General features: G+C 44.2%; 1 protein-coding gene and 1 long non-coding RNA gene across 10 annotated transcripts in view; one reads left to right on the top strand and one right to left on the bottom strand.

The window, feature by feature from the left end:
- Nucleotides 1-26,758, top strand: part of ADAMTS9 (ADAM metallopeptidase with thrombospondin type 1 motif 9) — an 80,875-nt gene that overhangs the window by 49,798 nt on the left and 4,319 nt on the right. For 4 of the 8 annotated variants that reach the window (XM_068202159.1, XM_068202162.1, XM_068202160.1 and 1 more), the window contains 10 exons: nucleotides 8,969-9,136; nucleotides 13,133-13,306; nucleotides 18,377-18,547; nucleotides 20,023-20,217; nucleotides 22,043-22,175; nucleotides 22,421-22,515; nucleotides 22,668-22,762; nucleotides 22,857-22,990; nucleotides 24,486-24,577; nucleotides 26,025-26,129. In XM_068202159.1, coding sequence (XP_068058260.1) covers nucleotides 8,969-9,136; nucleotides 13,133-13,306; nucleotides 18,377-18,547; nucleotides 20,023-20,217; nucleotides 22,043-22,175; nucleotides 22,421-22,515; nucleotides 22,668-22,762; nucleotides 22,857-22,990; nucleotides 24,486-24,577; nucleotides 26,025-26,129 — 1,362 coding nt within the window. Of the gene's footprint in view, nucleotides 1-8,968; nucleotides 9,137-13,132; nucleotides 13,307-18,376; nucleotides 18,548-20,022; nucleotides 20,218-22,042; nucleotides 22,176-22,420; nucleotides 22,516-22,667; nucleotides 22,763-22,834; nucleotides 22,991-24,485; nucleotides 24,578-26,024; nucleotides 26,130-26,758 lie in introns of those variants that run through there. The other 4 variants (XR_011003100.1, XM_068202163.1, XM_068202164.1 and 1 more) reach the window with 4 other exon arrangements.
- On the bottom strand, nucleotides 3,838-10,738 carry LOC137480818 (uncharacterized). 2 transcript variants are annotated; one of them, XR_011003106.1, is made up of 3 exons: nucleotides 9,144-10,738; nucleotides 8,327-8,423; nucleotides 3,838-7,186 (listed from the first exon to the last, which is right to left on the bottom strand). It is a non-coding gene; the product is annotated as an uncharacterized lncRNA (long non-coding RNA). The 2 variants fall into 2 exon arrangements; XR_011003107.1 differs by lacking the exon at nucleotides 9,144-10,738 and having other exon boundaries at nucleotides 3,838-5,224; nucleotides 6,163-7,186; nucleotides 8,327-9,018.

Raw genomic sequence — 26,758 nt, 5'->3', positions numbered from 1 at the left:
AGATTTATTTGGGGTTTGTTTGGTTTCTTCCCAAAATATTATAATTTTAAAAGTAGTCTGCCTTGTCAAGTGCTTGTCAGTCTTGGATATCTGAAGTTCAAGCTGCTGGTGCAGTGGTTGTGTAGCTCTCAGTGCTTCCCAGCTCTGTATCCTGTAGGCAGAGGTGCTGGTATCAGAGTCTTTGAGGGCCTTTTGCTCTAATGAAGAATCAGAAGGTTACTGTCAGGTAATTAGAACATTAACCAGCAAAGTTCCAAAGATGTGTGTTCAGGTTTGGGCTAGGACAGCATTGGTTTCCCTTGGCAGGAAGCTGGTGGCATTGGTGGCTTTGCAGGGCTCTTTGCACACAGGGATAGAGCAGCAAAGGAGCTCTGAACTGGGAAGTGGAAGAACTGCCTGGCCAACATCTGTGTCAGGCAGCTGGCACTTTGGAATTTTAATCCTAAAGTTGGTGTCAGTGGAAACTTTGGGTTATTTGTATTTAATTCTGTCAAAGCCCCAACATGTTTGGAAAATGCCTTCCCCATGCAGCTGGCTGAAAATAGGCTGCTCAACAGCAATATTCTCTGTGTCGTTGTTCTGATAATGTTCGTAGCAGGCAGGATGTCAGGTCTTGCTAAGGCAGAAGTGATAGCCAGGGACAGATTTGGTTGCAAGTGTATATAAGTGTATATGTTCCCTTCTTCTCCTCTGCAGAAAATGAATTTGCTGTGACAGCAGCATTGCTGAACTGCTCTTGGGGTTTTGTGTGAAGGGTCTCAGCCTGTTGCTCCTCTGAGGCAGTGGTGATGCATGCTCATGCATCTCTCTCCTCACCTCAGTGCTCACAGCTGGTGGCTCCAAGGCAATCACAGGTGGGCAAAGCCAGTGGTACCCAGGTGTCCAGTGGAGTCACATCATTTTTTTCATCTCTTTTAACCCTAAAATCTCTGATTTTTGTTTTCCTTTCCATTTTTATTTTTTGCCTATTATCACCATCTTTCATTGCTCCTTCTGATTCTACTTAAATAAGGAGAACTGTATAGGTATACTTTTGTAATCAGTTCTCTGTCTCATCTTTGCTGGTGTTGATGCTCCATTAGCAGGAAAACAACCATGGAAGCCCATCAGCTACACCCTGCAGGTGAGGGACCACCCTGGGGCACTGTGTGCTTAACACTGAGCCAGCACCTTAGTGATTCCTGGATCAACTCCTCACAGGACTGATCTCCTGCAACTTAAAGCTCAGCTGTTGCAATCCACTCTCACCCTAGCACACCCCATTGGTCTTTATACCCCTCATGACCTTTTAGTGTGATGGAGAAGTAAAAGGACTGGTCAGCAATGTCCCTTCTGACCTCCCTAATCCGGTGACTAAATGCAGGGGAATGACAAGGGAAAGGAGCTGCAGAGGATCTCATCTGCTGTCCTTAAACAACCTCTCCTGTTGCCACTGCCAGGACAGACAGGAGCTGAACCAGTAGTTAGACTCACAAAGGTTATTTTCAGGTATCTTTAAAATCCTCTCGTCCCTTTGCCCCTAGACAGTGCCTATTCTCCCCAAGTTCCTCAGTGCACTTTCCCACTCAGAGTAGTCTCTTTCCTCCCATAGTGCAGTGGCTGTTTGGCTGCATTTGGCATGCCTCTGTGGTTGCCTTTTTACACCTCCTCCCTTACACATTTTCTCAATGAAATAGTCATTTTCTAGGCCTAAACTCAAACAAGAAATGGTGAGGCTGCTGTTCAGCAATGGCTGGCTTCAGGCCTTGTGTTATGGGTGGCCCATCCCTGGCTGCAGTCTCCTGCACATCTGCTCATGCCCACACAGGAGAAATAAAGCAATAAATAAAAGGGCAATTGCTGGGATATGTGTCTCCCAAAGCACTGGTTCTGAATACAGGAATGCATTAGACTGCAAGGGACACATTGAGGCAGTAACACACTTTCAGGGATGAGTGTGAAATGCAGCACCTTCAGCCAGATCCCTGAGCTGGGTTTTGGGAGTCTGCCTGTGGTTTTGCCCATTTTCCAGAGTCACACTCTATACTCCACACTGCAATCATTGCTGTTGCTCAGATCCTAGGGATTTAGAAACAAGGATGTATAACAATGAGGTACACTAAGCACAAAGAGATTTACTGTGCTTCTGACTTTCCCAATGATTGATTTGTGCAGTTATTAAGAAAAAGATGGTGTAGTCAGTCCTGTTCCAAAGGCACTTAAAGCTCTATTCATATTTTAATTTTACTAGCACACAGGGGAGGTGAGTGATCCAGCAGCATGGATGAAAATCTGTCTGATGCCCAAGACCATATACAGGTTGACAATATTTGTCCCCAGTGCATTAAGCCAAGATTCTTATTTATAAAATGGGGGAGCAAGCAGCAGCCCAGTGCTGCTACAACCCCCCAGTGTGAAGCACACCTGTGAAACAGGGCTGACATTTCTTGGAGAGCTCCTTACTTTGTGTTTTACTCCATCCAACACAGAGAAATCCTGTTCTGGAACAGAATATCTAAATGGCATTGTAGTACCACTGTTCACTGGAAATATGAAGTGTCAGTTAGCTGAGGCACCTTGCTGCTTCAAATGGTACTCTCCTAGAAGTGCCATAGTATGGAAAATAGGCTTCATCAGTCCCTTCCACATCCCACTGTATTGGTGTCCTTAGGTAGCTCACACATCTCCTCCTAATTTGAGGAATTGCCATCTACTGCCACCCTCTCTGGAGAAAACTGCAGTGGCTCTATGGGGCTTTTCTTTGTTGTTCAAGGTAAATAGTGTGGAGCAGGGCAGGGACACAGATTTAGGAGAGCTCTGTGTGCTCACAGCCCTGCTAATTTCTGTGCCTGGTGAAGTCTTTTGTGGTGTAACAACAGGGCAGGGAAGAGAGGGGGAGAAGGTGCTGCTAACTGGGTGGATGCTGCAGAAGAGGAGATGCATGGCTTCTCCTGCTGCAGTTACCTCTTTCTTGTCATATATCTTGTGAGGTTTCCCAGCTTGGGGAAATTATTGTATTGACTTTAGCACTTGGGCCTTAAATCTTGCAGGAGTTAAAGAACCCAGGAGCATTCTTTCCTCTGGGCAATTTATGCTGGAGCAGTGGGCTCCAGACACACCAGCTCTTACTTCCTCAGCAGCAACACATCAAATTGGGCCCTTTTCTCTGAGAAATTTTCCTCTTTTTTTCTGGTTTTTTTTTTTTTTTTTAATGTGTTGTAAGACATCATCTGAGGTCTGAGGCCACTTACCAGTCCCTGCAGCTGAGTTTGGTGGTGGGAAGGTGAAGATTTAGGGTTTTTTTGGTTTTTTTAGAAGATTTCTCCCTTTTGCAGTAATGACTTGGGAAGCTCTGTGCCTCTGCTTCAAGCCAAGACCAGAGCCTCTGAAGGATGGGAGATCCTGTGGCCACTGCAGAGACAGGCCAGCATGGAAGTTCCCTCTTGCCCATGCCTGGAGCAATGAGGGCTCCTTGGGATTGCTGGGGCAAAGCCTGCTCCTCTTCAGACTGGGGGCTGTCCTCCAGCTCTAAGAGGGCTCCTCAGAACACTTCCACAGGGGCTCTGGACAACGCTAACAAATACATTCAGACTGTACATTCCAAAATCCCTAATGTTCGTGCTTTTTTTTCAATCACCCCATTTCTCTGAGGAGTCGATTTGGATTAAACATTTCTAAAGCCTCTTTCAAAACTGCAGTGCAGTGCTTTGATATGTTTTGTTCAGGTCTCTGGTCCATTTGCCCTCCCTTAAATGTAGACACCCCTCTTCCCTTTTAAATGTACAAGAATCACATGTACTTTTTGGCCGTGCACCAGCTAAAATCACCATGACCATACACATTCAGCACCTCGGCTCCTTAGTTTGTGAGGAAAGGAAGGTCAAGCTGCGTAACTCCTGCCCTGCATGCATCCCTACCCAATTTTAGGGATTTCTCACCATGCCAGTGCAGATGGGCACAAGACCGTGCTAAAATGCATCAGTGGGAGAAACGGGGCTTTAGAGCAGCAATAAATATTTCCTAAACATCTCCTAAAGTGCTGCAGCCTTGCTTTCAGCCTGTCTCACTGAAGCCAAGGGAATTACCTACTGAAATACCTTGCTGTTGTGAAGCTGATTGGGTTTGGAGGCCACAGAGCCCCTGTTGCTGAACAGCTCACAAAGGTTCCAGCATTTTAAGATTCCTGGTAAAGGTTCAGCTGGTGAGGAAGGATCCAGGCTTTCCTTGGTGATGTGTCTGTTGATGTCCTTTGTGCTCAAGAGACTTCAGAGGTACAGAAGTCACAGGTTTCAGTATCTGACAGCAGCAGTGTTAGTGGTAGGAAAAGGTGATACAGACTTATAGGCTGCTGAAAGGTAGCTGTGAGGGTACATTGTTGGGTTTGCTTGTAGTTGGAGAAGATTGTTGGCATCCAGGAACACAGCCCTCTTGGAAAATGGGTGTAAAGCATTGGAGGGCTCTGTTGCTTTTCTGCTTTATTTCATCCAACACATTTTGTCTCAGATTGTTGCAAAGGATGAACCAGAGCTTACTTACAGCTGCTGACTTTCTATAAAATCCTTAATGTGGGGCAGTCTAAATCTACAAAGATTGATTTTAATTTCCTCCAAAAAGTTGCTCCTGGCAGAATCTGATAAAGCCATTTTTAGTCTAATCCTTCCCAGCCCTGCCCTTGCTGAGCTATCATTCTATCTTTGGGAATTCATTTGGTGATCACCACAGCTTGCATTCATTGTCCTAAATACCTCCCAAATCGTTTGTGGGCTGATGCACGGTGGGTCTGAGAAGTGGTCTGACAGCATTTTCTGCAACTTTTCACTTCTGGGGGAGAGTGTTCCCAGGTTCTTGCTTGGGATGTGCCCTTCTGCCCTTTGTGGAACTGCCTCTTCAGTGCACAAAGTTTACAAGGAGCAGACATTCCATTTCTTCTTGACTGCTCTGTGGTGCCTTTTTCTTGCTAAGATTTGTTCATTTGTGCCCAGGGCTCTTGAGTCTTCTTGATGCTGGACTGACCCTGCTCCCAGAAATTTTGCATGAACTTTTAAAAGATTTTGAACACATTCTGTTATTTTTTTTCCTGCTGCCAGCCCTATACATCAATAGCATGCAGCCTTTCTGTTTCAGGGAGGTCTTAATGAACAAGATGTACCCTCATCTCTCAAATGATGAAATCAGGAAATGCAGAAAGGCTTATTTTAAAGCAATTTGCACACACTTGTAAAACAGAATGATCATCTCCCAAACTCTGAAACATAAAATAATTTTTTTGTGGAAACAAAAACACAAGCAGAGCAGAGCGAGGCATTGCAGATGTTTAGCATCGTGTTCTGACCTTTATGAAAACAGTTGATATGGAAATATTTCTGCCGTATTTATTTAAACCTTTTTCCTTGCATTTATTTTAACTAGGCAGTATATTTATTTGAAAATATCAGCAGCATGCCAATCTCCAGTTCTTGGCATGTTAACAGCACTAATCATGCAGTAAACATAAAGCCCTTAAATCTGTTCTAAGTGCTTTGATCCTAATGCTCTTAGGAAAATTCTTTTGTTATTGTTCTCTGTGTAAAGTGCCAGGTGCAACTGTGGTGGGTTTAGGAGATAATAAAGATAATAACAAGGGGAAGGTTTGCTAGAGTTTTAGCGTGATGGCTATAGCTGATTTTTCAAAATACTGTTTCTCTATTATTATATGCGCTGCAAACTTTGGTGGTTTTTCTACAGAAACTTAAAAATTAGTTGTTTTCACACCCTCCTCCATGCCTGGCTGTCCTCCCAGATTCATCCAGGGGTGCTGTTTGTTGTTGTGCTTCAATCACAGGCTGTAAACAGCCTTTCAGGGCAGCGTTTTCCACACTTAAGTGGAGGCAGAAGCAAGTGGACCACAGGCATGCCCAAGTACATGTGATCCTTGACTCTAGGAAGCTGATTAGTGAAAAAATTCCATACAGTACCTGGCTACACCTTCAGGGCTGGCCCAGAGGTGCTTAAAACCGTAGAAGCTTTTCTGTTGATTCAGAAAACCTTGGATAAGGTGAGGCTGTTATTCCGGAGAGCCACCATCTGCCCCCAGTACTTGGAAGCATTTTCTATGGGGGGTGTGGGAAAGAAATTCAAGAAAAAGAGGAATGGGAAGACAGTGATTTTGCCAAGTGTTTTGAGGAAGGCAAGGTCAAAGCTTACCTCATTGTGGTACTGTTATTGGTAGGTACCATAAGCAGGCAGCATTTGCAGCCACGAAGAATCCTGTTAATGAAATGCAAAGTTTATCCAGGGTCCAAAATGAATGACAAGGCTGATGGTGGTAGTTGGGTGTAGCACTTCCCAGACTCACATGGCGTTGAGATGCGGCCCACTATTAAATTCTGCTTTGCATGTGGCTCACATATGCTTAAAATCTATGTGCCAGATAAAAGCTGAATACCTGAGATTACTTAGATGGCAGTTATTAAGTAGACTCTTTGCAAAGGAATTTTCAGTCTCTGATACTTGGTTAAATTAGATTATTCAACCTTTCTTTTCTGTCAGTGCAAATGAGATCATAACTCAAATGTGCATGAAAGCAAACGGGTGTTTTAGATCTGAAAATGCACAGCTGTCTAAATATGATTTATATTAAAGGCAGACATAGAAATTATTCATTCCAGCATCTTGGAAATTACATTTAAGTATTAAAAAAATTAACCAAATTATGCTTTAACCTCTGAGTGCACCAAGGTTTGCACGCAGACTCGTTTGATCATGGGATCACAAGATAAATGTCAGAATCAGGCTCCATGTCAAAGTGAAGCATTTTGTACACAGGGAGTAATAATTTTGGAAATAACTGGGACCAAATTGTTTGTGAGATCAAGTATTTATCAACCAGCTTCAGGTCCCCAGAAAGGTGCTTGCATTGTTACACAGTGTGGTTAGTGTAAGTAGTGGGATCCCGTGTATTTTTTAAATTAAGGATGCTCTGGGCTGTATCAGCTCAGGATGTGGGACATGAGTCATGTTCAATGCTGTAAATTTACTCTTTAACTTTGGCTGTCACAGCAAAGTGGCATAACCTGCATGAAGACTGTTTACCAAGGAGCACTTGAATTTTTGTTTAAGCATCAGTATTGGTGTTTAGTCCAAAGACAGTAAGTGGATGAAAATACTAGAAGTTTAGAACTGGGTTTTTAGGATGTGACATTTCTGTCTTGCTGCTGACTTTCGTTGCCTGGGGAGAGAAGTAGAGAGAATGAAAAAATTAACTTCTGATGAAATTTGAAGGCTTATAAAAATAGGGTAACATTAGCTTGATCTTTCTTCTGTTGATGCTAAGGAAAAGAAGTGAAGTTTATGGATCTGGGTAACTTGTGGAAGTTTTATTTTATTGCAAGGGACAGCATTTCTTCTGTTTTTCAGTGCAAGGCTGGATGTTGCTTGTTGGGTTTTTTGGCCAGTCTTCGAATTTGATCTGGGCTCAGGAAAACTCAGAGGCAGCTATCCCTGCTCAGCCTCTCAGAGAAGCATCATTAATGGCTCTTAAAGCTGTTGATTAATGGGACCTCAGTGATCTTTTGTTGAGCTGTAACACTCTTAACTCTGTAACACTGTAAGGAAAACAACCTTTATCAGGGAATCATTTATACAAGTTTTAAGCATCAATATCTGGTTTTAGGAGCTACATCCATTTCTCCCCACATTGGTCTGAACTTCTCAATTTAGAAACTGCTCTCTCGCTTGTTCTTTGTGGGCTGAATGAGCCATAAGTAGGGCTGTAATATAAAATATACACAGGTGTCAATGTATATGCTAATTTCTATTCTAGTGGATCTTCCAAAGCTGATATATATATATATATATATATATATATATATATATATATATATATATATATATATATATATTAGGTTATTTATAGGCTGGGAAGAGTTCAATCTGCAATATATTTCTTGGGAAATATACTGATGGAGTGACTCCAAAATGAAGGTCGAAGCCTCATTTCTGTGTGTTTTCTCCATTCTGAAAAGAAAGCAGAACGATTTATATGGAGAGATGGTTAAAACAGTGTATTTGCCCTCAAGGATTAAACCAGTATGCTTATGGGGTAGCATGTAATGAAGAAATGGAAGCTGAGTCTCTGGGCACATCATGCTGAGTAAGAGGCTTGTTCTACATGAAACTGTCATATTAAATTCGTGTCGTGATTCCAGACCCCTTTGATTCCTAAATCTTTGGAGGAGACTAATCTGAAATCAAAGTGAAGTTGCTTGGGGTTTGCATGCCAGAAGTGGTCACATTTGAAAAAGTTCAGTGAACCTGCAGAGGGAGGTTGAAATTAGTTGCTTCACTACAAAGCTTGCAGCAAACATACCTGCTGGTTTGCTTTTTGCTTTGATTCTCCAGGCTCTGCCTTCTTGCCACCTTCTGAGTTGTTTTCAAAATGCATAAATCTTAAGGATGAGCATGTCCTGGTTTCAGTTTGTTTAGTGAAGTAAAAAAGAAAAGTCAGACTACACTGATAAAACAAACACGAGCTTTTGTACCAAGGACAAGGAAATGCTGCACTTTTCTGCCTCGTCCTTTGTGCAGTTATTTCCCTCTGTGAAGGTGCAGAGCACACTTTACCCTCCTGATTTACCAGTATTTGACATCCCTTTGTACCAAGGCAAAGGGAAACGGTGCCTTTCAAGTTCTTCTAAGTAGATACTGAGGGCTCCTGCCTTGATCCCTGTAAGATGACTCTGCTCCTTTGAAACGACTGGAGCAATGCCAGGAATCCAGGCTGTTATCCCTGCTGAATGTCAGCTGTTTTCTCTATTTTGATACTGGCACTTTTTAGGGCTTTGACCAAGAATATCACTCGATATTAAGTGTCTGCACTCCCCTCAAGCTTTGTGTAGCCTGCTGGGGACCTGGGGAGGTGCTTTTTGGTCAAGCTACAAGAAAATGCCCTGGATAGCCATGGCCCCTGTATGAGTGTGAAAGCTGATCTGTTATTACTTTATATTTACAGTGTTCTGTCTCCTGTGGAAGGGGCCAAAAGCACCGCAGTGTGTACTGTTTGTCAAAGGAAGGGAGGCATGTAGAAGAAGAGAATTGTAAACACCTTGCTAAGCCCAACGTGCAAAAGAAATGCAGAGGGGGCAGATGTCCGAAGTGGAAAGCAGGAGATTGGGGCCAGGTGAGACATGCTGTGTACCCTTTTGCACCTTTTGGTATTCTTCCTCCATCAAATTGGTTAGAGCCTGGTTTTCAATCACTTCTGTCCTCATAAATTATTCAGGGATAAAGGTTTTCGGCCAGATCCTGGTGTCCACTGCAGCTTCATGGACAGTAGTGGAGCAGCACAGATTTGTGCCAGCTGAAAACTAGGCAGCTTGCTTTTAGTGTCTATCTGAAAGCAAATTCCTTGTTGTATATTTTAGGGTTTTGCTAGAAACATCATTAGTATATAATGTTAAAGAGAATCTACTATTTATTCATGTTTTTAATATAATTTAAATATCATAACTCAAATATAATCTTCCTTAGTTTTGAGAAATAAACTCATTGTTTGATTTTCCCTTGTTAAAAAGTCCGACAGTGATGCATAGAGCAGAGGCTGCTGGAAATTAAAAAGTATTTTGAGTTATTAAACTTCTTGCTTGCTGAAAGCATACCTTGAATCCTTGTTTTCCTGAAAATAATGTCTTTGTTATCACCTTGAATCTGCCACATCACATTTTTAACTCTGAACCTTGCTTTTCCCTCTACCTCATTTGTGTGCTAATCCGAGGAATTATTGAAAATCCCAGACTAAATGAACTGTTAACTTGTAAAACATCGTGTTCCCTTGCATTCTGTCTTCCAAATTTAGGTACAAAACACCCATTCTTGCTGCATTCGAGCTCCCTGAAAGACAAACCATTCACTTTGCTACAGGCACACAGGCAAATGTTAGGACTAGGACAGCATGCTGTTGATTAATGTCCACTAATAAAAAAGGGCAATAAACCCATTAATGATCTATGATTGTTTTCAGAATTGTATTAGTTATTTTTTTTAATCCTTACCTTTGGATTGATAGGATAGGAGTACTTGCCATTATGTGGGTGAGGGACTAAGTGCTCGTTCACCATGGAGGTTCAGTTACTGAGGTCTGGGCTCTTTACCTGAGGATAGGAGCATCCAGCCTGTGAAATCCACAGTACTGCTCCCATACTGGAAATTAAGTCAATATTATTACTTTTATTACCTTCAGGACTGAAACCTGAGTTTTATACAGGAGCCAGACTAAAATGAAATGCAAGGCCATTAGACAGTTTTGTGGTATCCAATTTGTACCTTATTTAATGACTATTCCTGAAAGCAGTTTTTACTAATAATTGTAAACATAATAATGTAATGGTCTGTCAATTGCATTAAAATGCACTAATACTAATTGGTAAAAGTAAGTGGTTTAAAATTCCCAGCTTTCCACTGCATCATGGATATTAATTTTATGCAACTAGAGAAAGAAACACAAGTTAATAGGAGGATGAGGTGATTTATGGTCCACGGTGATCTCTCATGACCAGGCAATTAAGGAATATTTGTATGCTAATGATAAGGCTAAGAATAGGCTTTTCCAGGAGTAGCTCCTCTGCCCAGGTTCCTGATGCAGGCTGTGCTCAGTCAGCCAGCATCTTGCTTGGGGAAAAAGTAAAGGGGTAGAAACACATGCTACAATGTCAAATTAGGCTTTTTAAAGCCCTGTCAGATGCTGTGACATGGATCTCTGAGACTCACTGCTGCTGGCAGCATTTTTTTTTTTGCCTGTGACTGATGAAGAGTTGGGGATGTCACGGGCTGGGAATGCTGGTTCTGGGTCCCTTGTAAGGGGGGGTCAGAGATCTAATGTCATGAAGCCAAGCTGGATTTAGGTGCTGAACCGCTTATTAAAAGCATGAAACATACACAGGTTTGGTGCTCTGAATACACAGTAGATCAGGGCATAAATTGGGCATGAAAACTCCATGTGACTTTCCCTACCTCCAGTGCCACTGTTGCAAATAGGAACCATGATCAGTTTCCACTTAGATATTATCCATAAAAACCCCTGACTTTCTGAAGGTCTAATTTTCTCAGAAAATTAATCCCAAAGCTGAGCTGCTGTGCTTTTTCTGCTGAATAAACCAGCAAAAATCTGCATGAGAAATAAGGCGAGATTTTCCCATAAAAGTGGATCCTTATATATGCACAGAACCAATTGCACATACTTCAGTTGTTGGGGTTTTTTGCCTTCTGGAAAAGGAATTACTGAGAAAGTGAAGATCACAAAATACAGGAATGGCTAAAAGTCAGTCTCAGTTGGACACTGGCTGTGCTGGTGCTCCAATCTTAGGTTTTTTTCTCTTTGGATGTTTTGTATTCAGAGGGTGGTTAGTTCTTTTCTGCATTGTTAAGAACCCACTTCCATGGAGCAAAGCATTTTGGATATATCTCTAAAAAGGCTTTTACTCCAAGTCTTAAGTGTGTTTATGTCGGCAATGAAATATCAGATTTAATGTGTTTGTTTCTCCTAAGTAGTGTCAATTATGGCCATTTACCTGTCATTTAACAAAACCACCAATATTTATTCTGCTCTCTGGTATTTGCATACTTCAGCTACAGGCTGAAATCCAGCCCTATATAAAAACACAGGCAGAGCATCAGGTGGAGTTTCTGGCACAGTCCAGGGACCATCCTCTTCCCAAACCCAGGTGTCACACACACTGCAGCCACCCATGAAAAAGCCACAGTGTCACTTGTGCTCTTTTATCCATACCTGGGCTTTTTATGCTGGTGATATATGCAACTCAAAAGATATCTTTAGAGCATGTTAGGCATCCTGGTGTATATGTTTCTCCAAGTTTGTGCCTTTATTCAGTTTAAGAGTCCCCTCTGGAATGTGTAGGACAAAGACCACTGTTAATCCCAGGGAAGCAGCAGCATATGGGAAGCATTTGCATCACTAGTGACAGAAATCCCACTGCTGCTTTCAAAAGCTACACAAAAATGCTCCCACCCTTCTACGAATATCTGAAGCCAGACAAATAGTCACAGTCAGCTTTTCTCTGGTTTTCTTGGCTTTATGGGGCATTTGGATAGTAAAGCAAATAGCATTATGGAGGAATACAGAAAAGGGAATTGCTTCCCCATTAGGCACCACTTAATTCTCTGCCTTAAGAAGGCTCATTTTAGTGGGCATTGCAATAACAGGCTGTGAATTTATTTTCTTAGTTCCTGATATATTAATAAGTAATATTAGTTGTCATAGATAACTAATATTAGTTGTTAATTCAAGCTGTGGTTTTAATACATACCTTTATTTTTTATGCACTTTCTTCTACAAATGCAAATTCTCTTTACTCCAAATCTGTATAGTATACTTTAAGGTCTAGCCAGGAGGAATCTGTTCCAGGGGAATATTAAGTACTGCTAAACATGTTAGTGTGAAGTCACAACACTAAGAAATGTTGCGTGAAAGAAAAAAATAAGCTGTTAATAATATTGCAGTATAGATAATAATTTAAAGATGTCTGAGAAACAGAAAAATTCAAGCATTTGTTGCTGTGCCTTGAAGTTGGGAGAAATTTGCCCACAGTGTAATGAAGGAAATGTGAAATGCAGTTAATTTCAAAAAGACATTTGTTTTCAAAAACTAACTGTATTCCCTGCCTTGGTGCATGTGCATGTTTAGATGCATGCTGAAAGAAATCCCAGCTGTATCACACCTTTCCCTCTCTATAGCTGCACACTTTCTTCTATAGAATCTAAGTTTGTTTTTCATTAAAGCCCACTCTGTTTGTGGCATTTGATGTATTTTGAACTATTACTTTTTTGAACCAGTGCCTGAGAAGCAATACTCAGAGCAATACTCAGAGCCTGGCCGCCTCTGGCATGTCGAGGTGGTTTAGCAGCGCCGCTATTTTGCAATAAAAACAGATTTTTCAATAAAAATCCTGTCCAGCAAGTCCAGACCCCATTGAAGCCAACGGCAAATATTCTCACTGGCTTCAGATTCGCAGTGTTCCCTTGCGCAATGAAAAGCCTCCCTTGGAGGTTTGATAGAGCATCGCTATCGATGCCGTGGAGCCCAGAGCAGAGACTGAACCCCCTGAACTTACCATGGTGGCTGTGATGGGGAGCACCACTCACCTTCTGTCCCTTCCTGCAGTGCTCCGTGTCCTGCGGCCGGGGCGTCCAGCGCCGCTCCGTGCAGTGCCACAGCGGCACCCCGAAGGCAGCCGAGGAGGCCGAGTGTGACCCGGCCAGCCGGCCACCTCCGCAGCGGGACTGTCACCTCCCTGCGTGCCCCACACACCGCTGGGCAGCCGGAGAATGGCAGGCGGTAAGCAGGGACCCCCCTTCCCCAGCCCGGGGGTCACGGCTCCTGTGCTCTCAGGCGTGGCATGAGGCTGGATGCCGAGGCCGGGGAGCGCTGCCGGAGGGTCGCGGTGTTTGGGTTGCAAACTGGGGTTGCAAAAAAAAAAAAAAAAAGAGGCAGAGGGAAGGCTCATGCATGCTGGCTGAAAGGGGGAGCAGAGAAATGCCTCTGTAGGGTTAATTTATTGCTTCGTGCTGCCTTGTGTTTGGCTGGGACCTAAGCAAGTACTGAGCAGGTCTTGGGTAGGGCGGATTTGGGTCTCTTCCAGGAGACAGAGCCCTGCTGTGCTGCTCCAGCCTGAGCCCCGTGCCTGGAGGAGTTAGGGAGTAATTCCCTCTTTCCTGCCCCATTACCCCAGCTCCATCTGACATCCCTATCCTTTCACTGAGCTCCAGGTCTTTGCTCTTTTATCAAGCCACGGGCAGTGCCGAGATCAAGTCTTCTGTGGGAGATGCTGCTTTCCTGTGTGACCAGGATCAGCTCCCATCAAAAACAGCTCCTGAGACTGAAACTGAAGATAAAGCTACTGCTCCAGTGGTTTAGGGAGTGACTCCAACTCTCCTGCAGCGTGGGCAACGAGTGGCCTCAAGGCTGGTGGGTGGTAGGAGGACAAGGGGATTCTGAGCAGGAGAAGCCCTCCCATGCACTGCCAAGAGTGTGCTATGTCAGCCTTCAAATGCACAAAAGTTTTTGGCAGAGGCAGTTCAGACCAGACACCAAAATTACTCTTTTCATTCTGTTGGGTTTTTTTTCCATTTTTAGCCCCTGCATGTGGTACCTCAGCCTGATGGGAACTGGACACACAAGTTTATCTTGATTTCCCCAATCTCAGCAGTGCTGGGAAATTGGGTTTATAATCCTGTGTAACCCAGCCACGAGTGCAGGAGGCCAGAGGGGGCTGTGCCCTTTCCCAGCTGCTTCCCAGTACACAGGGAAGTGTGATGGGAAGCAGCAGGAGGCAAAGCCGGGCTGGTCACACAGTGGTACCAGATGGAAACATCCCAGCCAGAAAAGGAAATGTAGGAACAGCTGAGGGGGCTCCAGCAGCTTCCTTGCAGTTTTAGTTTTAGTTTTACAGAGCCCATTAAGTTCTTCAGCTAATAAATTTAAAGGCAGCAAAGAGGTCACCAAACAGCATGTAATGTCAGTCCTTACCTAGTGGTGTAATCAGCCCTGGAAAGAAACAGCTCCTGCCCCATCCTTTCATAAAATCTTAGAATCATTAAGTTAGAAAAGACCTCCAGAATCATCAAGTCCAACTTTCAATCAAGTTTTGTCCTCTCTCCCTTATTTTTGCAACTTCTTAAAACAGTTTGGAGAGGCGCCTGCCCCCACCCTTCTGAGCCCTTGATGGGATATAAATATTGATGTTTTCTGAAGTTTTCCAGGACTCCTCATTGCATTGGGCAAATTTTGAACATATTATGGAGATTTGTTTTTTCTCCAAGGGAGCTTTACTAAGAGGATAGAATGGAGGTTTCCTCACCCTCATAAGTACTCATAAGTAACCATGAAGAGGAAAATGCAGGAGCTGCCCAATGTGAGCTTGGCCCTTTGGCTGATTGCAAGCATTTCTTCCAAGCACTTCTTATTTTGTTCTGGTGTACACAGTGAAAAAAGGAATAGCACCTCCACCCCAGCCATAGGCAGTGTCCATGAGGAGGCACAGATTGCACTGGTATTCTCTGAGCAGGGAGCAGCAATGAACCCTAATTGACATGGAAGACAGGATATAAATAACATCTCAGTGCTGTCTTGTTCTTGATTTCTTATCTTTAAAGGGAATCTCTCAAGAGGGCTTAGGGTTTTTTAATTGTTCCTTTTTGTTGTTGTTGTTGTTGTTTAGAAAAAGTGTTGGTCTTGACAATGAGAAGGAATATGAAACTTACTGGAAACCATTTACTGCTCTGTTGGTGTATAAACATTAATCACCTGTTCTCAGTGCCCTCACCAGGGAGAAGAAAGTCAACAGAAAGAGCCTTGCTAATGTCAAAATAAAACTCAGACTAGAGTCACAAAGAAAAAGGAAAAATTGGGAGAAAGAAGGGTTTTTTTTTTTAATATGAGCCTCTGTGGAAGGACAATGCATGGCTCTGGAAGCTGCCATGCAACTCCTGAATCTTTGACATTTGCCTTTTGGAGGGAAATTGTGCCATCCTTGCCTGATTTGAATTGCAGAGTTACCCAAGGCATGTTTCAAGCGTTCATGCATGGGGGGTACATTTCATCTCTGTGTCAGATTGTTATTTTAAAAAAAGAAGAAAACAATCAATGCTTTTGCTAAGCAATGCCTTTGGGGTTATTTTAATTATTATTATTGCTCTTCTAAAGCAGTTTCAGAACTGCTTGAAATGATCCTTAATTTGAACTGCCAGGAAAATAGTTCAGAATTTGAGAAATGAGGCAAAAGAGACAAGTATTGTCAAATGCCTGACCTGTTTTCAGATTTCACTATCAATAGCTGTTATAGCCTGACCTCACTGTTTTGGGTGAGATTTAAATCAGTCTTGAACATGAGATTTCATGCAAAATCTGTCACTGCATTAAAAGGAAAAATAGCCTTTCCATGCTAATTGAACTATCTGCTTTCTACATGAATAATGTTTTATAACTTTGGGGTGGCTGATTGGAACCTCTTTTTTACTTAGTTCATTATGGTCTCACTGTCTTTGAGCCTCATTTAATATTTCAGTGGGATTATTTCAATTGCCAGTTACCCTTAAAAATGCAAATAACCAAACTTTCAATTTTTGATGATGACAAAATGCACAGAGCTGGCATGCTCAGGTTTATTTGGCCACACAACTGTTATTTGCAGACACCCAAATCAGGCTGGCCTGTGCTTGGGAGTGTCAGTCTTTCATCAGGAAGTAATGATTTTAAACAAGGATGGGCTTTTGATGTGATAACTCTTCACTGCCAATTTTAGAAGATGCCTTGATGGCATAGACATGGTTCACCCTCTTAAAGTGGAGCATGAGCCAGTGTACTTTGCAAATTTAGTCTGAAATATCCATTAAGGAGATGAGACAAAATCAGGCTTGGTTCTTCCCATTCCTTTCAAGGTGCCTCCTTTGGCTGTGAGGGACCATGGAACAATTCACCCTTTATTGCTGACCCCTTGCTGGGCTGGAAAATGCCAAAGCAGAGAAAAGGGAAGCTTTGAGCATCTTGTGACCCCACTCCCACTGAGCAGGAAGGCTGGGGCTCAGGCTGCCCCAAAAGGCGCCTGGAGAGCTGTCAGGGAATCTCCCTGATGATGGAGCTGTAGTGGTGCCATATTCACACACAATGACCCCCTTTCATTTTTTATTTATGTAATAGTAAAATAATAATAGGGAGATAATCAGAGATGGGCAAATATAGCTCACTTTGTTTGCTTTCTGGGGAAGTCACACTCCAGCAAATTCCTCCAACCCCTGTAGGATTGCCATGTTTCAGCACAGACCTAGAAGGAGCTTCCACTCCAAGGACTCAAAAGAAAGAGAGTAAATAAGGTTGAAAGCACACAAAGCCCTTGGGGTCTTCTGGCAGACTGCAGATTTTGCAATGTTGACTGTTGCCTAAGAGCTTCTAAGTTATTCCTTTGGAATAAATGCTGCTGTGTGGAGCTGCCTCTCCTTCCCCATCCCTTTCCACTTTGCCCCAATTTTAAATATTTACACCCAACATGATGTTGTCCTCACCGCTGCTCTCCTGGTTTGCTGCTGCTGCCACAGACTGATCTGTTTTTTCAATATTCTCAAATAATTTACAATTCTGGTTCTGACAGCCAATTACAGTAACAGGGCCATGACAGTGCCTGCATTTTGCAATTAGCTGAACCCACTAATAACTTCCTAATTGTTGGCCAGCCAGGAGAGCAAGAGCTGCTTCAGGGAGGCTGGAAATGATGTTTGGAGGCTAAGACTCTAACTAGATTAAACTGGCACAGTGTTCCAAGCCTAGGTAACTTCAAGCGGTGTTTCTGTACAGATAGGAATGGTCTGATTGGATGTTTTATCCTTTTCCTTAAGGGGAAGACATTTCCTATGTTCTATAAAATGATTATTTTCATGCATTTTTCTTCTCGTTAATCCAGTTAGTTGAAAGTGTTAGAAGTCCATTACAGGCAATAACTAAAAGAAAATAGGGTTTTATCTAGACAGCTGCTCTTACACTGATTTATTTTGTTTCATGTGTTTTTCTAAGATGCTCTCCAAGGACAGCCTCACTCCTAGGAACACAGCCTCATAGTCAGGCTCATTTTTCCATGACAAGCAGAGAAAGAACTGAGTCCTTGAAATCTCCTGAAGGACCTGGGCAGCAGTCGTACTTGTCTGGCATGGGTTGCTCTTAGTATCAGGCAGGGCAGTGTTTAAAAGAGAATAAACCTGCAGGGCTGCCTCCACTGCAGTGGTTGTGGAGTTGTGTTCGAGGCTAGGCTGGGTGAAGCTCTGAGCAACCTGCTCTAGTAGAAGGTGTCCCTGCCCATGGCAGGGGGTTGGAATGAGAAGATCTCTAAGGTCTTTTTCACCCAAACTGCTCTATGATGATTCTATGATTCTGTGTGCCCCATGCCAAAGCAGAGAGCTGGGGAAGGAGCTCCCCCTACACCAGCCACAGCCAGAGGTGCAGCAGTGTGATTTCTGCAAGGGGGATGGTTGAGTTGTCATTCTCCAAAGAGCTGTGTTCACTAGGGGCTGAAATAACGGGGGTTGGCCCTTTCTTCTCCCCTTTCCCTATCTCCTGGCCCAGCATGCCCAATCCTGCATATTTTGATCCTACCACAGCTGGACCCCACATCTGCCCGATCCCAATACCTGCTACCTTGGTTTCTCCTCTCTCCTGGGATGTGTGTTAGTACCTCCAGAGGTCAGGAGCAGTTTGTCACTGACAGCAGCATGTGGCACAGCAGGGTCCTGGTGGAAAATTTTCCCCCAGGTGATACCAGTGACAGTTTACAGCGGTTGCTGGGAGGAAGGCTCGCTCTGGATGTGAGTTGATTCCCTGGAGTCCCTCAGGGTTGCCTGAGCTGTTGTTTCTTGCACACAGTGCATCAAGACGTGCGGGGAGGCGTCCCGGTTCCGCGAGGTGTTCTGTGTGGATGAGAACAAGCAGCTGCAGAACAGCGGCTACTGCGAGGCCAGCAAACGTCCCCCCGAGGTGGAGAGCTGCGGGCTGCCCCCCTGCGAGTACATCTGGATCACGGGAGAGTGGTCAGAGGTGAGTCCCCATCCCCGTGCCTGCACCAAGCCATGCTCTCCTCCTCTCAACACTGCCCTTGCTGAGGTGTTGCAACCCCAGTCAACAGTGGCAAGGCAGCACTGTGGGTTTTAATTGCTATTTTTTGGTTTATTTCAGTGTGCAATCTCCCTGTTGGATAGAAAGGAGCGGTGCTGTGGGAGACAACCAGGATATTAGAGACTAAAAGCAGCCTGCTCAGGGTCCTAGCTAATATTATCTGGAGGCAATTTTCTTCCAAAGCACGGTGCATTCAGCAGGCACCCTCTTTGGTTTTCTGCTGGTTTATTTCATTTATTTAATTAATTGGTTTTATTCCCATCCATTCCCTGGGGGCTCTGGGGTTGTGAGTTGTGTAAGTGTCCAGATGTGCATCATGGGGGAGAGGCAAGCCTAGAGGTGACCATGGGGGCACATCCTTCCTCAGTGCTGTCTTTGCAGGGGCAAGGACCCAGAGAGAGGGAAGGCAGGACATTCACCCTCACAGCTGGGAGGCGAGGAAAATAGATGAGTTTTCCTTGCAGCGGGTGCCGCATGCAGGAGGAGGCAGGCTAATCTCAGCCTGTTTCCTTCTGCAGCCAGTGAAGGATTACTTTCCAGTTGGAGAAACAGCAGAGGGAAATGACAAGGCAGCTGCTGACACAGCACTGATTAAAAAGAAAGACCAAGAAAAGGGAAAAAAGAAAACACGGCAGGACTGAAGGGAAGGAGAGCCAAGCCACCTGAGATAGTGCAAGGAGGGAGAAACGTGGAGACATGAGAATATCTCAGAGAGCTTGGTCTCCTGAGTGGTCTGAAATATTGAGGTGCCTGTCCGGCTGGAGCTCTGGCTGCTTCTTGCCCAGGCACCCTCTACTCTCCCCCAGTGCTTGGGAGACCACCTGGGAGCACTCAGGCCCATGAAGACAGAGAGGTGAAGAGAGCTTACAGAGCCAGAGTTTGGCTCTCCCAGGTTGCACTCAGCCCTTTGATGAGGAAGGCAGAAGTGCTGTTTATCTTCTAATTACAATGAAAATTTTCTCATTCTTCTAGTTGTTGACAAGTTCCTGCAATTCAGGGTCAACCTTGACCATTTTCCATCTCTGTGTATCCCATGGCAAAAAAGCACCACCAAACCAAAACAACTAATAGAGGCATTTCCGAATTCTCATGGATCTTCTGCTCCTTTCTTTGTGCTTGGGAAGAAATAACATGTGGCCAGGAGCCAGTCTGGAGCAGGGAGTCCTGGAGCAGCTGTAGATCCAGCCCAGAGAGGAACTGGGTGCTCAAAGATAGTGTCAGGCACCAGCCCGCTTGTAGTAGCCAGTTAAAATATTCATGACTGGCTTAAATAGATACCAGTGATCCCTTGAATCAGTTTCCTGTGTTAGAACCTGACAAGCCTGGTTTCCTCCCCTCCCATTTTGGGCAGCCTTCCTGAAGCACGTGGTGCTCACCGGTATTTGCTCTGCCCGCAGTGCTCCGTCACGTGCGGGAAGGGATACAGGCAGCGCCTCGTGTCCTGCAGTGAGATTTACACCGGGAAGGACCACTACGAGTACGGGTACCAGAACATGGTCAACTGTCCTGGCACACAGCCCCCCAACATCCAGCCCTGCTACCTCGGAGAGTGCCCCATCTCGGCCTCCTGGCGCGTCGGCAACTGGGGAAGCGTAAGTTGGGCAAACTTCTTTTTCGGCCAAAAAGACTGCAACAACCTGGGGTTTTTTTAGACACAGACCGAGGGTTTGGCAGGGGAATGTTTTAGAGCTGCTTAAATTAATGCATTGAATACTCTGGTGCAGCAGCAGGCCTGCTGTGTGTAGGGCTCCGTACTTCAGACTGAACCCTTTCATATGGGAGAGTCCCAGCGGCTACAAGTAGAGTAATTCATGAAAATTGGGATGTAGCCAACATTTGTGGCTGTGTTGATGGCCATGCTGAATGTTTAGTCAGAGAGTGGGGTCATTGCAGAAAACAAGGGTTTGAAAGCCTTGTGCTAAAAGGATTGGTGAGTCACTGGCAACTGCAGTTGATTCCACTTGGCCACATGTGTGATAAAGACTTGGGAGCCAGCATTAGGCTGAAACACTGGTCATTTGAGCCTTAAAACTATTTTTTTCCCTCCCCCTCCTTCTCACAAATGCTGGGACGGGTCAGGGGAAAGAACCTGGCCTTTCTGCTAAAGTTATTTGTGTTGAGCTTCTTCTGGGACCTGAACTACAAGATCAAATTTTAGTTAAGGTGATAACATTTCACTTCTTAGGGCTTCTGGCATTCTTTGAAATGTGATGTTTCTCCCATAAACTTGATTTATTAACCCAGCCCAGGCATTTGTAGGAATTTGTCAAACCTTTACAAGGTGATGAGTGTCAAGCCAAGTAAAACGTAGTAGAAGTTGTCGCGGTAACTGGCAAAGCCATTTGAAACCTAAGTTCCTCCTGCCCCATAGGAAGCTTCAGATCCTCCCTGTGAGTCAGCCCAGAGGAGTTATAGCAAAGAGCTCAGCCTCAATTAATTGGTATTTTCCCTCAGAATTTAAGTGCAAAATACCCAACTCATTAATCCAACTTCACTGCAAAGAGTATTCATTTCAGAGAGCAAGACCTTTCTCCTCACTTTGGGTTGCTGAATGTCCCAGTGACCACCAAGTGCCATGACCTTTGTCAGCTGTGATTTTGAAAGGGATTTAATGTAAAATGCCATCCCCTTTGATGGACAGAGAGAGTCCTATTCAGCGCTTCAGCTAAATTTTATGGAACTGGACTTGATAAAGAGTAAATGCCCAAGCTGTGAATACCATAAGCCATTGAAGACCATCTTCTTCATGGTGTATTCCTTTAGAATAATAGTTTCTAAATGGATGAGCAACTTCATTTTCTTTATAGCATAACCTGATAGCTGTAGAAAGAGCTGGTTTTCATTTCTCAAGTACTTGAAAGAACAAGTTGTGGATGGAGGAGCAATGTGCTCCCACCTCCCACAGCCCACACTCAGTAACTGGATGCTCTGCTGCTTGGTAGCTCCAGTAACTTGTGCAGTTTCAGCCTTAGGATTGTCCTTGATCTGGGTGGTTTGAGGATGACCCAGTGTTTGCACAGATGTAGCCATTTTCCCAGCAGGTGAGGGGAGAGAATATTTTGAGGCTCCATTTATTTTTGGTGCAATTTGCATAGAAAACAACAATCTTCCTAATGTGAAAAACAAGCAATTTCACTTGAGCACATGGTTCTCTTTAACCAACTGCCTCATCCAGCAAAGTGTGCAAACACTGAGCAAAGTATGGTATTCTTGAAGTAATCAGTGATAATAAGGAAGGGATTAATTACCAAAGGGACTACTCATTTGATTAAAATTAAGCCTGTGTTTGAACACTTCACAGGATTCAAGTCTTTGCTGCTGTCTCTTGATACAAGGGAAACCTTCTGTCTCTGTTCTTTCTTCTGGAGCCCATAAAACCTTGAGATAAACGAGGAATCTCTGTCTTGTGTCCCACAGTGCTCTGTCACCTGTGGAGTTGGGGTCATGCACCGCTCAGTGCAGTGTTTGACCAACGATGACCAGGTCAGCAGCTTGTGCCATGTGGACTTGAAACCTGAAGAGAGGAGGACATGCCACAACGTCCATGACTGTAAGTCTGCAGATTTACACCTTCTTTTGCCTTTCTCATGGCTTCAGCATCTTTTCCCCTCAAACTCCTAGAGATCTGCAGTATTTCCAACGATTGGGAGCCATCCAAGTAAGCACTAAGGCACTTCAGGGAAACCTGTTAAAAATAAAAAAGATGTTTTGATGCTTTAGAAGCCTCAGAGTGTTCCAAAATAAATTTTGATGTGTAGTTGTTCAGTGACTGCAAGTATTTCTGTTTTGTTTCAGGTGACTTACCAAGGAGTTGCAAAGACGTTAAAAATCTTGAAGGTGTCACTGAAGATGGTGAATATTTCCTGCAAGTCAAAGGAAAGACATTAAAGGTGTATTTCAGCAACAGAATGATAGTTAATGGGTTTTCTAAAGGTTCCAGGGGACCCTGTCTGTGGTGTTCACTTCCACTCTTGGATTTTCTGCCTTTGGTTGTCTCAGTGATGCCTTTGCACATGACACAATTCTGGCTTCTCTCTCTCAGGTGTATTGCTCTGGGATGCAGACTGACAGCCCAAAGGAGTATGTGACCCTTGTAAATGGGGATGCAGAGAATTTTTCAGAGGTGTATGGGTACAGGTAAGAAATCCTGTAATCATGAACCTTATAGTGTTTTTGTTTTCCATGGCAATATTTCCTGGTCATGAGTAGAAAGGATTTTCTTTTGATTTAGATTGCATAACCCGACCGAGTGTCCGTATAACGGGAGCAGACGAGAAGACTGCCAGTGTAGGAAAGATTACACAGCAGCTGGGTTTTCCACCTTCAGCAAAGTAAGGCTGGACCTGAACACTATGCAAATAATAAGTGAGTAAAAACAGGGCCTTGCCATTAAAAAAATGTTTATTTTACACAAATATAACTGTAACAAGAAAGCAGTAGTACTCTAGTGAGCAATATTCATGAGAATTCATGTTAAAAGGTGCTTTTAGACTTGGTCACCTGTTTGCTGCTTTACACTTGGAGACTGCAGCTTGAGTACCCCAGAGATGCTTGTGTTATTTCTCTGTAAAACAGGAAAATACTAAGGCAATTGCTGGTGTATCTGCTCTGCAGAATGAGTATTTGCATGCTCCCAGCAGCCCAGTGCATTTTGTGAAGGATTTTGTGAAGTCCTCTTTTCACAATGGACTCAGACACGAAGCCTGACCAGGGAGAAGCTGCCCCACTCCCCCACCCCCCTCCATTTTACTGAGAGGTGTCAGGAGATCCCAGTGCAGGGGTCTCCACTGGGATGGGGATGCTATTTCCCAGTGGCCAGGGCAGAGAAGTCTCTCAGCAGAGCCAGACCACAGGGAAATAACTTGTGTTGAGGGCTGGGGACGTGGATTTGCAATGGAGAAAGAGAATATAGCTGTGCAATAAGAGTAACACACTGTCTCTTTTGTCATTCCTGTGAGCTGGGAGCCCATCCCACCACCAGAGACCCTGTAGCATTCCATGGGGTTATGGTTTCAGTCCCCTGACTCCACTGCTATCAGTTTTCAGCAAGTGTTTTAAAAATACAACATATTGTTGGGAGTTCATTCAGTGAATAGCTAAGTGGTTTTTTAGCAAATCAAAATCCTTCCCTGTAAAACGACTCCTTATCTGATAAGTGGGCTTTATCACTTAATTTTCAAGACCTCCCAGTCTATCAATCTGTAAAAAGCAACTAATAATCTGTAAAAGCTTCTCGGTAAAGATCTCAAAGGAACCACCCTCTGGGAATTTGATACCAGCTCCCTTTGAATTTCAAAAGGAACTGGGTACCTACCTCTGTCAGGCAGGAGCTATCTCACATCCCCATCTAAATGAGTCTCAGTTACTTCAGATCCTTCCAGAGCAAAATACTCCAATTCCCTTTGAAAACCCGACCCCTGGGCTGGGGCAGCCAGGAGAGCAGAGATGTTGTTTGCTTTTGTTTAAAAGAGAGATTTAGAAGGTGCTGTAGCCTTTTTGAAAGTGGGGAATTTTTTGATAGCGAAATAAACCCCAAGTTAAGGGTTTGAATTTTGTTGTTATTTATACCTTATTCCTAAATCACCAACAGATTTAAACTGAGCTGTAAATACTGAGTGTAAATGTCCTGTTAAATTCAGTGCTCATGTGCTGGGAATCACATGTGGGATGAATCAGGATATTTAATATTAAAAAATATAGTAATCTTGATATCATAAAAGTATAGTAGTCTTGACTTCCTACATTAATGTGGGAAGCTAACTTTGGTGAATTTAAACATTAGCAAAGAGCATGTTTACATTTATTTTGTCTCTCTCCCTGCATCTTTCTTTCCATGTTATTCACCAACTCTTCTCCACAGCAACTGATTTACAGTTTGCACACACACATGATGGACGACCGGTTCCTTATGCCACTGCTGGGGACTGCTACAGTGCTGCCAAATGCCCGCAGGTATTTGACAAGAGCATTTAACAGGAATTCGTGCCATTTGTTATGTTCAGGTTCTCTATTAATTACTGCTGATCGAAGCAGCCCAACTTCAGTGAGTGGCACATTCTTATCTCAGCGATCTGAAACTTTTCCCTTTGTGAAGAGGGAGAAAGTGATGGAGAAAGTTCCTTTTGTGAACGGGAAGAAAGTAGTTTCCATTTTCCATGTTATCAGGCCAGTGGCTGCCTAAGAGACATTCCCTAAGGCCCCAGTAGAGGAGAAAAGGAAGAAGAAAGAGGCTGTGGGGGGAGAACTGGGTTTTGCCTGCATAGTTGAAGACAAGGGGATCAGTCTATGCCAGGACTTGGTGGAAATGCTGGGCAGAGAGAGCAGCAGGGAGTAGATGCTTTTCGAAAGTCTGTAGGAGACAAATAACACTGTGTTAGGAATGGCTTGCTGCATGTCCCCAGCACACCTACCTTTTGTGGGGCTGGGGATGGTGAGTGATCTGTTTGGATAGTCCAAGGTATTGGGTGGGCATTACTGGCAAAGGGCATTAACAGGGAGTCACAGCAGCAGACAGCAGAGGGCAAACCTCTCCATCTCCTTCCCTCCCTGCTTTCTGAGCTGACACTTTCCTGCACAGCTCAGCAGCTTAGGGATTGACTCCTTACCTCAGGAATGCTCATAAATGTTAATATCCATCCACCTGACCCAGACAGTTTGCTCCTCACAGAAAATCAGCATTCCCAACGCAGCAAGTGCAAGGAGCAAAGCTAAGAGCCATCTGGTACTGCACGGCTGTGCTGGGCTGTGGGTCAGCCTGGGGATGTGTCCAAAGGATCCCCCCATGGGTCCAGAAATTGGCAGGACTGGAGTCTGCCATGGGGGTGAGGGGAGGGCTGGGGGCTGAGCACTGGATGCTGGGATTGTCCTTAATTTTTCATCCATCTTTCTCATTTTGAGAAAGGGTGGAATTAAGTGTGTTAAAGAAATGGAAGAGTTGCACTAGTCTGGAAAAAAAAAAAAAAAACAGTGGAAAATAAGGAAAAAAAGGACAAGTGTGCCCTCTCCAGTTGAGGAGGGAGCAGTGAAAGAAGCTGCAGCACATCCCTGAGGTTCCTTCCCATCAGCTGCTGGAGCACGTCGGGCTCTGCAGTTTGCCATGGGAAAGCCAACAATGCCCTCAGCTGGCAGAGAAGAAGCAGCGCAAAAGCGGGGTAAAGCAGTGAAAACCTGGGGGGAAAATCAGTTCAAAAGCAATCTAAAGCCCCTCCTTCTCTGCAGCCACCAAGGAGAAGAAATTCTTAATGTAAGCCATGCTGTGATTTGTACAATGATCATGGTCAGAGCAGTGGAAAACAAGGAAAACCCTGCTGTCGATATCCTGTTAGAAAAGCGACACCGTGGCATGCCGGGAGTGTGGAGCATGGCATTTTGGGATAACCAGGCTCTGGTTGTTTTTTAGGGTCGCTTCAGCATAGACCTGTACGGGACAGGCCTGTCCCTAATGGGAACAGCCAAGTGGCTCTCACAAGGGAATTACGCGGTGTCGGAAATTCAGAAATCCCCAGTAAGTTGTAACTTTAATTATGGCTATACCTGCTCATCAGAAGTTTTTAATCACCACATCGTCATTCATGGCAACATCTTCCAATAGAGACTAACAAAAAATGAACATCTGACATTAAAGTGTTGTGTGTAATTGTAGTGGGGCGAGGCCCTCGTGGGTTTAGCTTGATCAGAGTTATTGCAATTAATTAGTGAGCCTGATTAACTGTGAAGCTGAAAGTGCTGCGTGCTGTGGGGCAGACATATCCTTAAGCAGTTGCCTGAGATGTCCAGCATGGAATGTGCATCATAAGGCAGGGCAGCAGGACAGGGTCAGGGCTGCAGAGCAGAGCTGGACCTGCAGGTAGGGTCTGGTGCCAGGCAAGTGCCCTGAATTGTTCCCAACACATGGCTGATAAAGCATGGAGGGTGTGGACCTTCCTGCTGGTCTGGTCTGGGTTTATCTCCTTGGGAAAGTCTCAAGTCACCGGAGTGTTGCAGAGGCACCATCCCCTGTTACTGCCTGTGGCTCTGCTGGCTGGCTGGAGCCTCAGGGTAAGCCAGGCAGCCCTTCACAATCACTCACAGCCAAATTTGTACTTGTACCGCTTAATTTGCCTGCCTGTTAACACCTCCTGCAGTCACGGTGTG

This window comes from Anomalospiza imberbis, chromosome 11 (assembly GCF_031753505.1).
Source record: "Anomalospiza imberbis isolate Cuckoo-Finch-1a 21T00152 chromosome 11, ASM3175350v1, whole genome shotgun sequence".
In the NCBI taxonomy this organism is placed as follows: Eukaryota; Metazoa; Chordata; class Aves; order Passeriformes; family Viduidae; genus Anomalospiza; species Anomalospiza imberbis.
The sequence above is the reverse complement of the archived record's forward strand: the minus strand, read 5'-3'. Positions and strand labels throughout refer to the sequence as shown.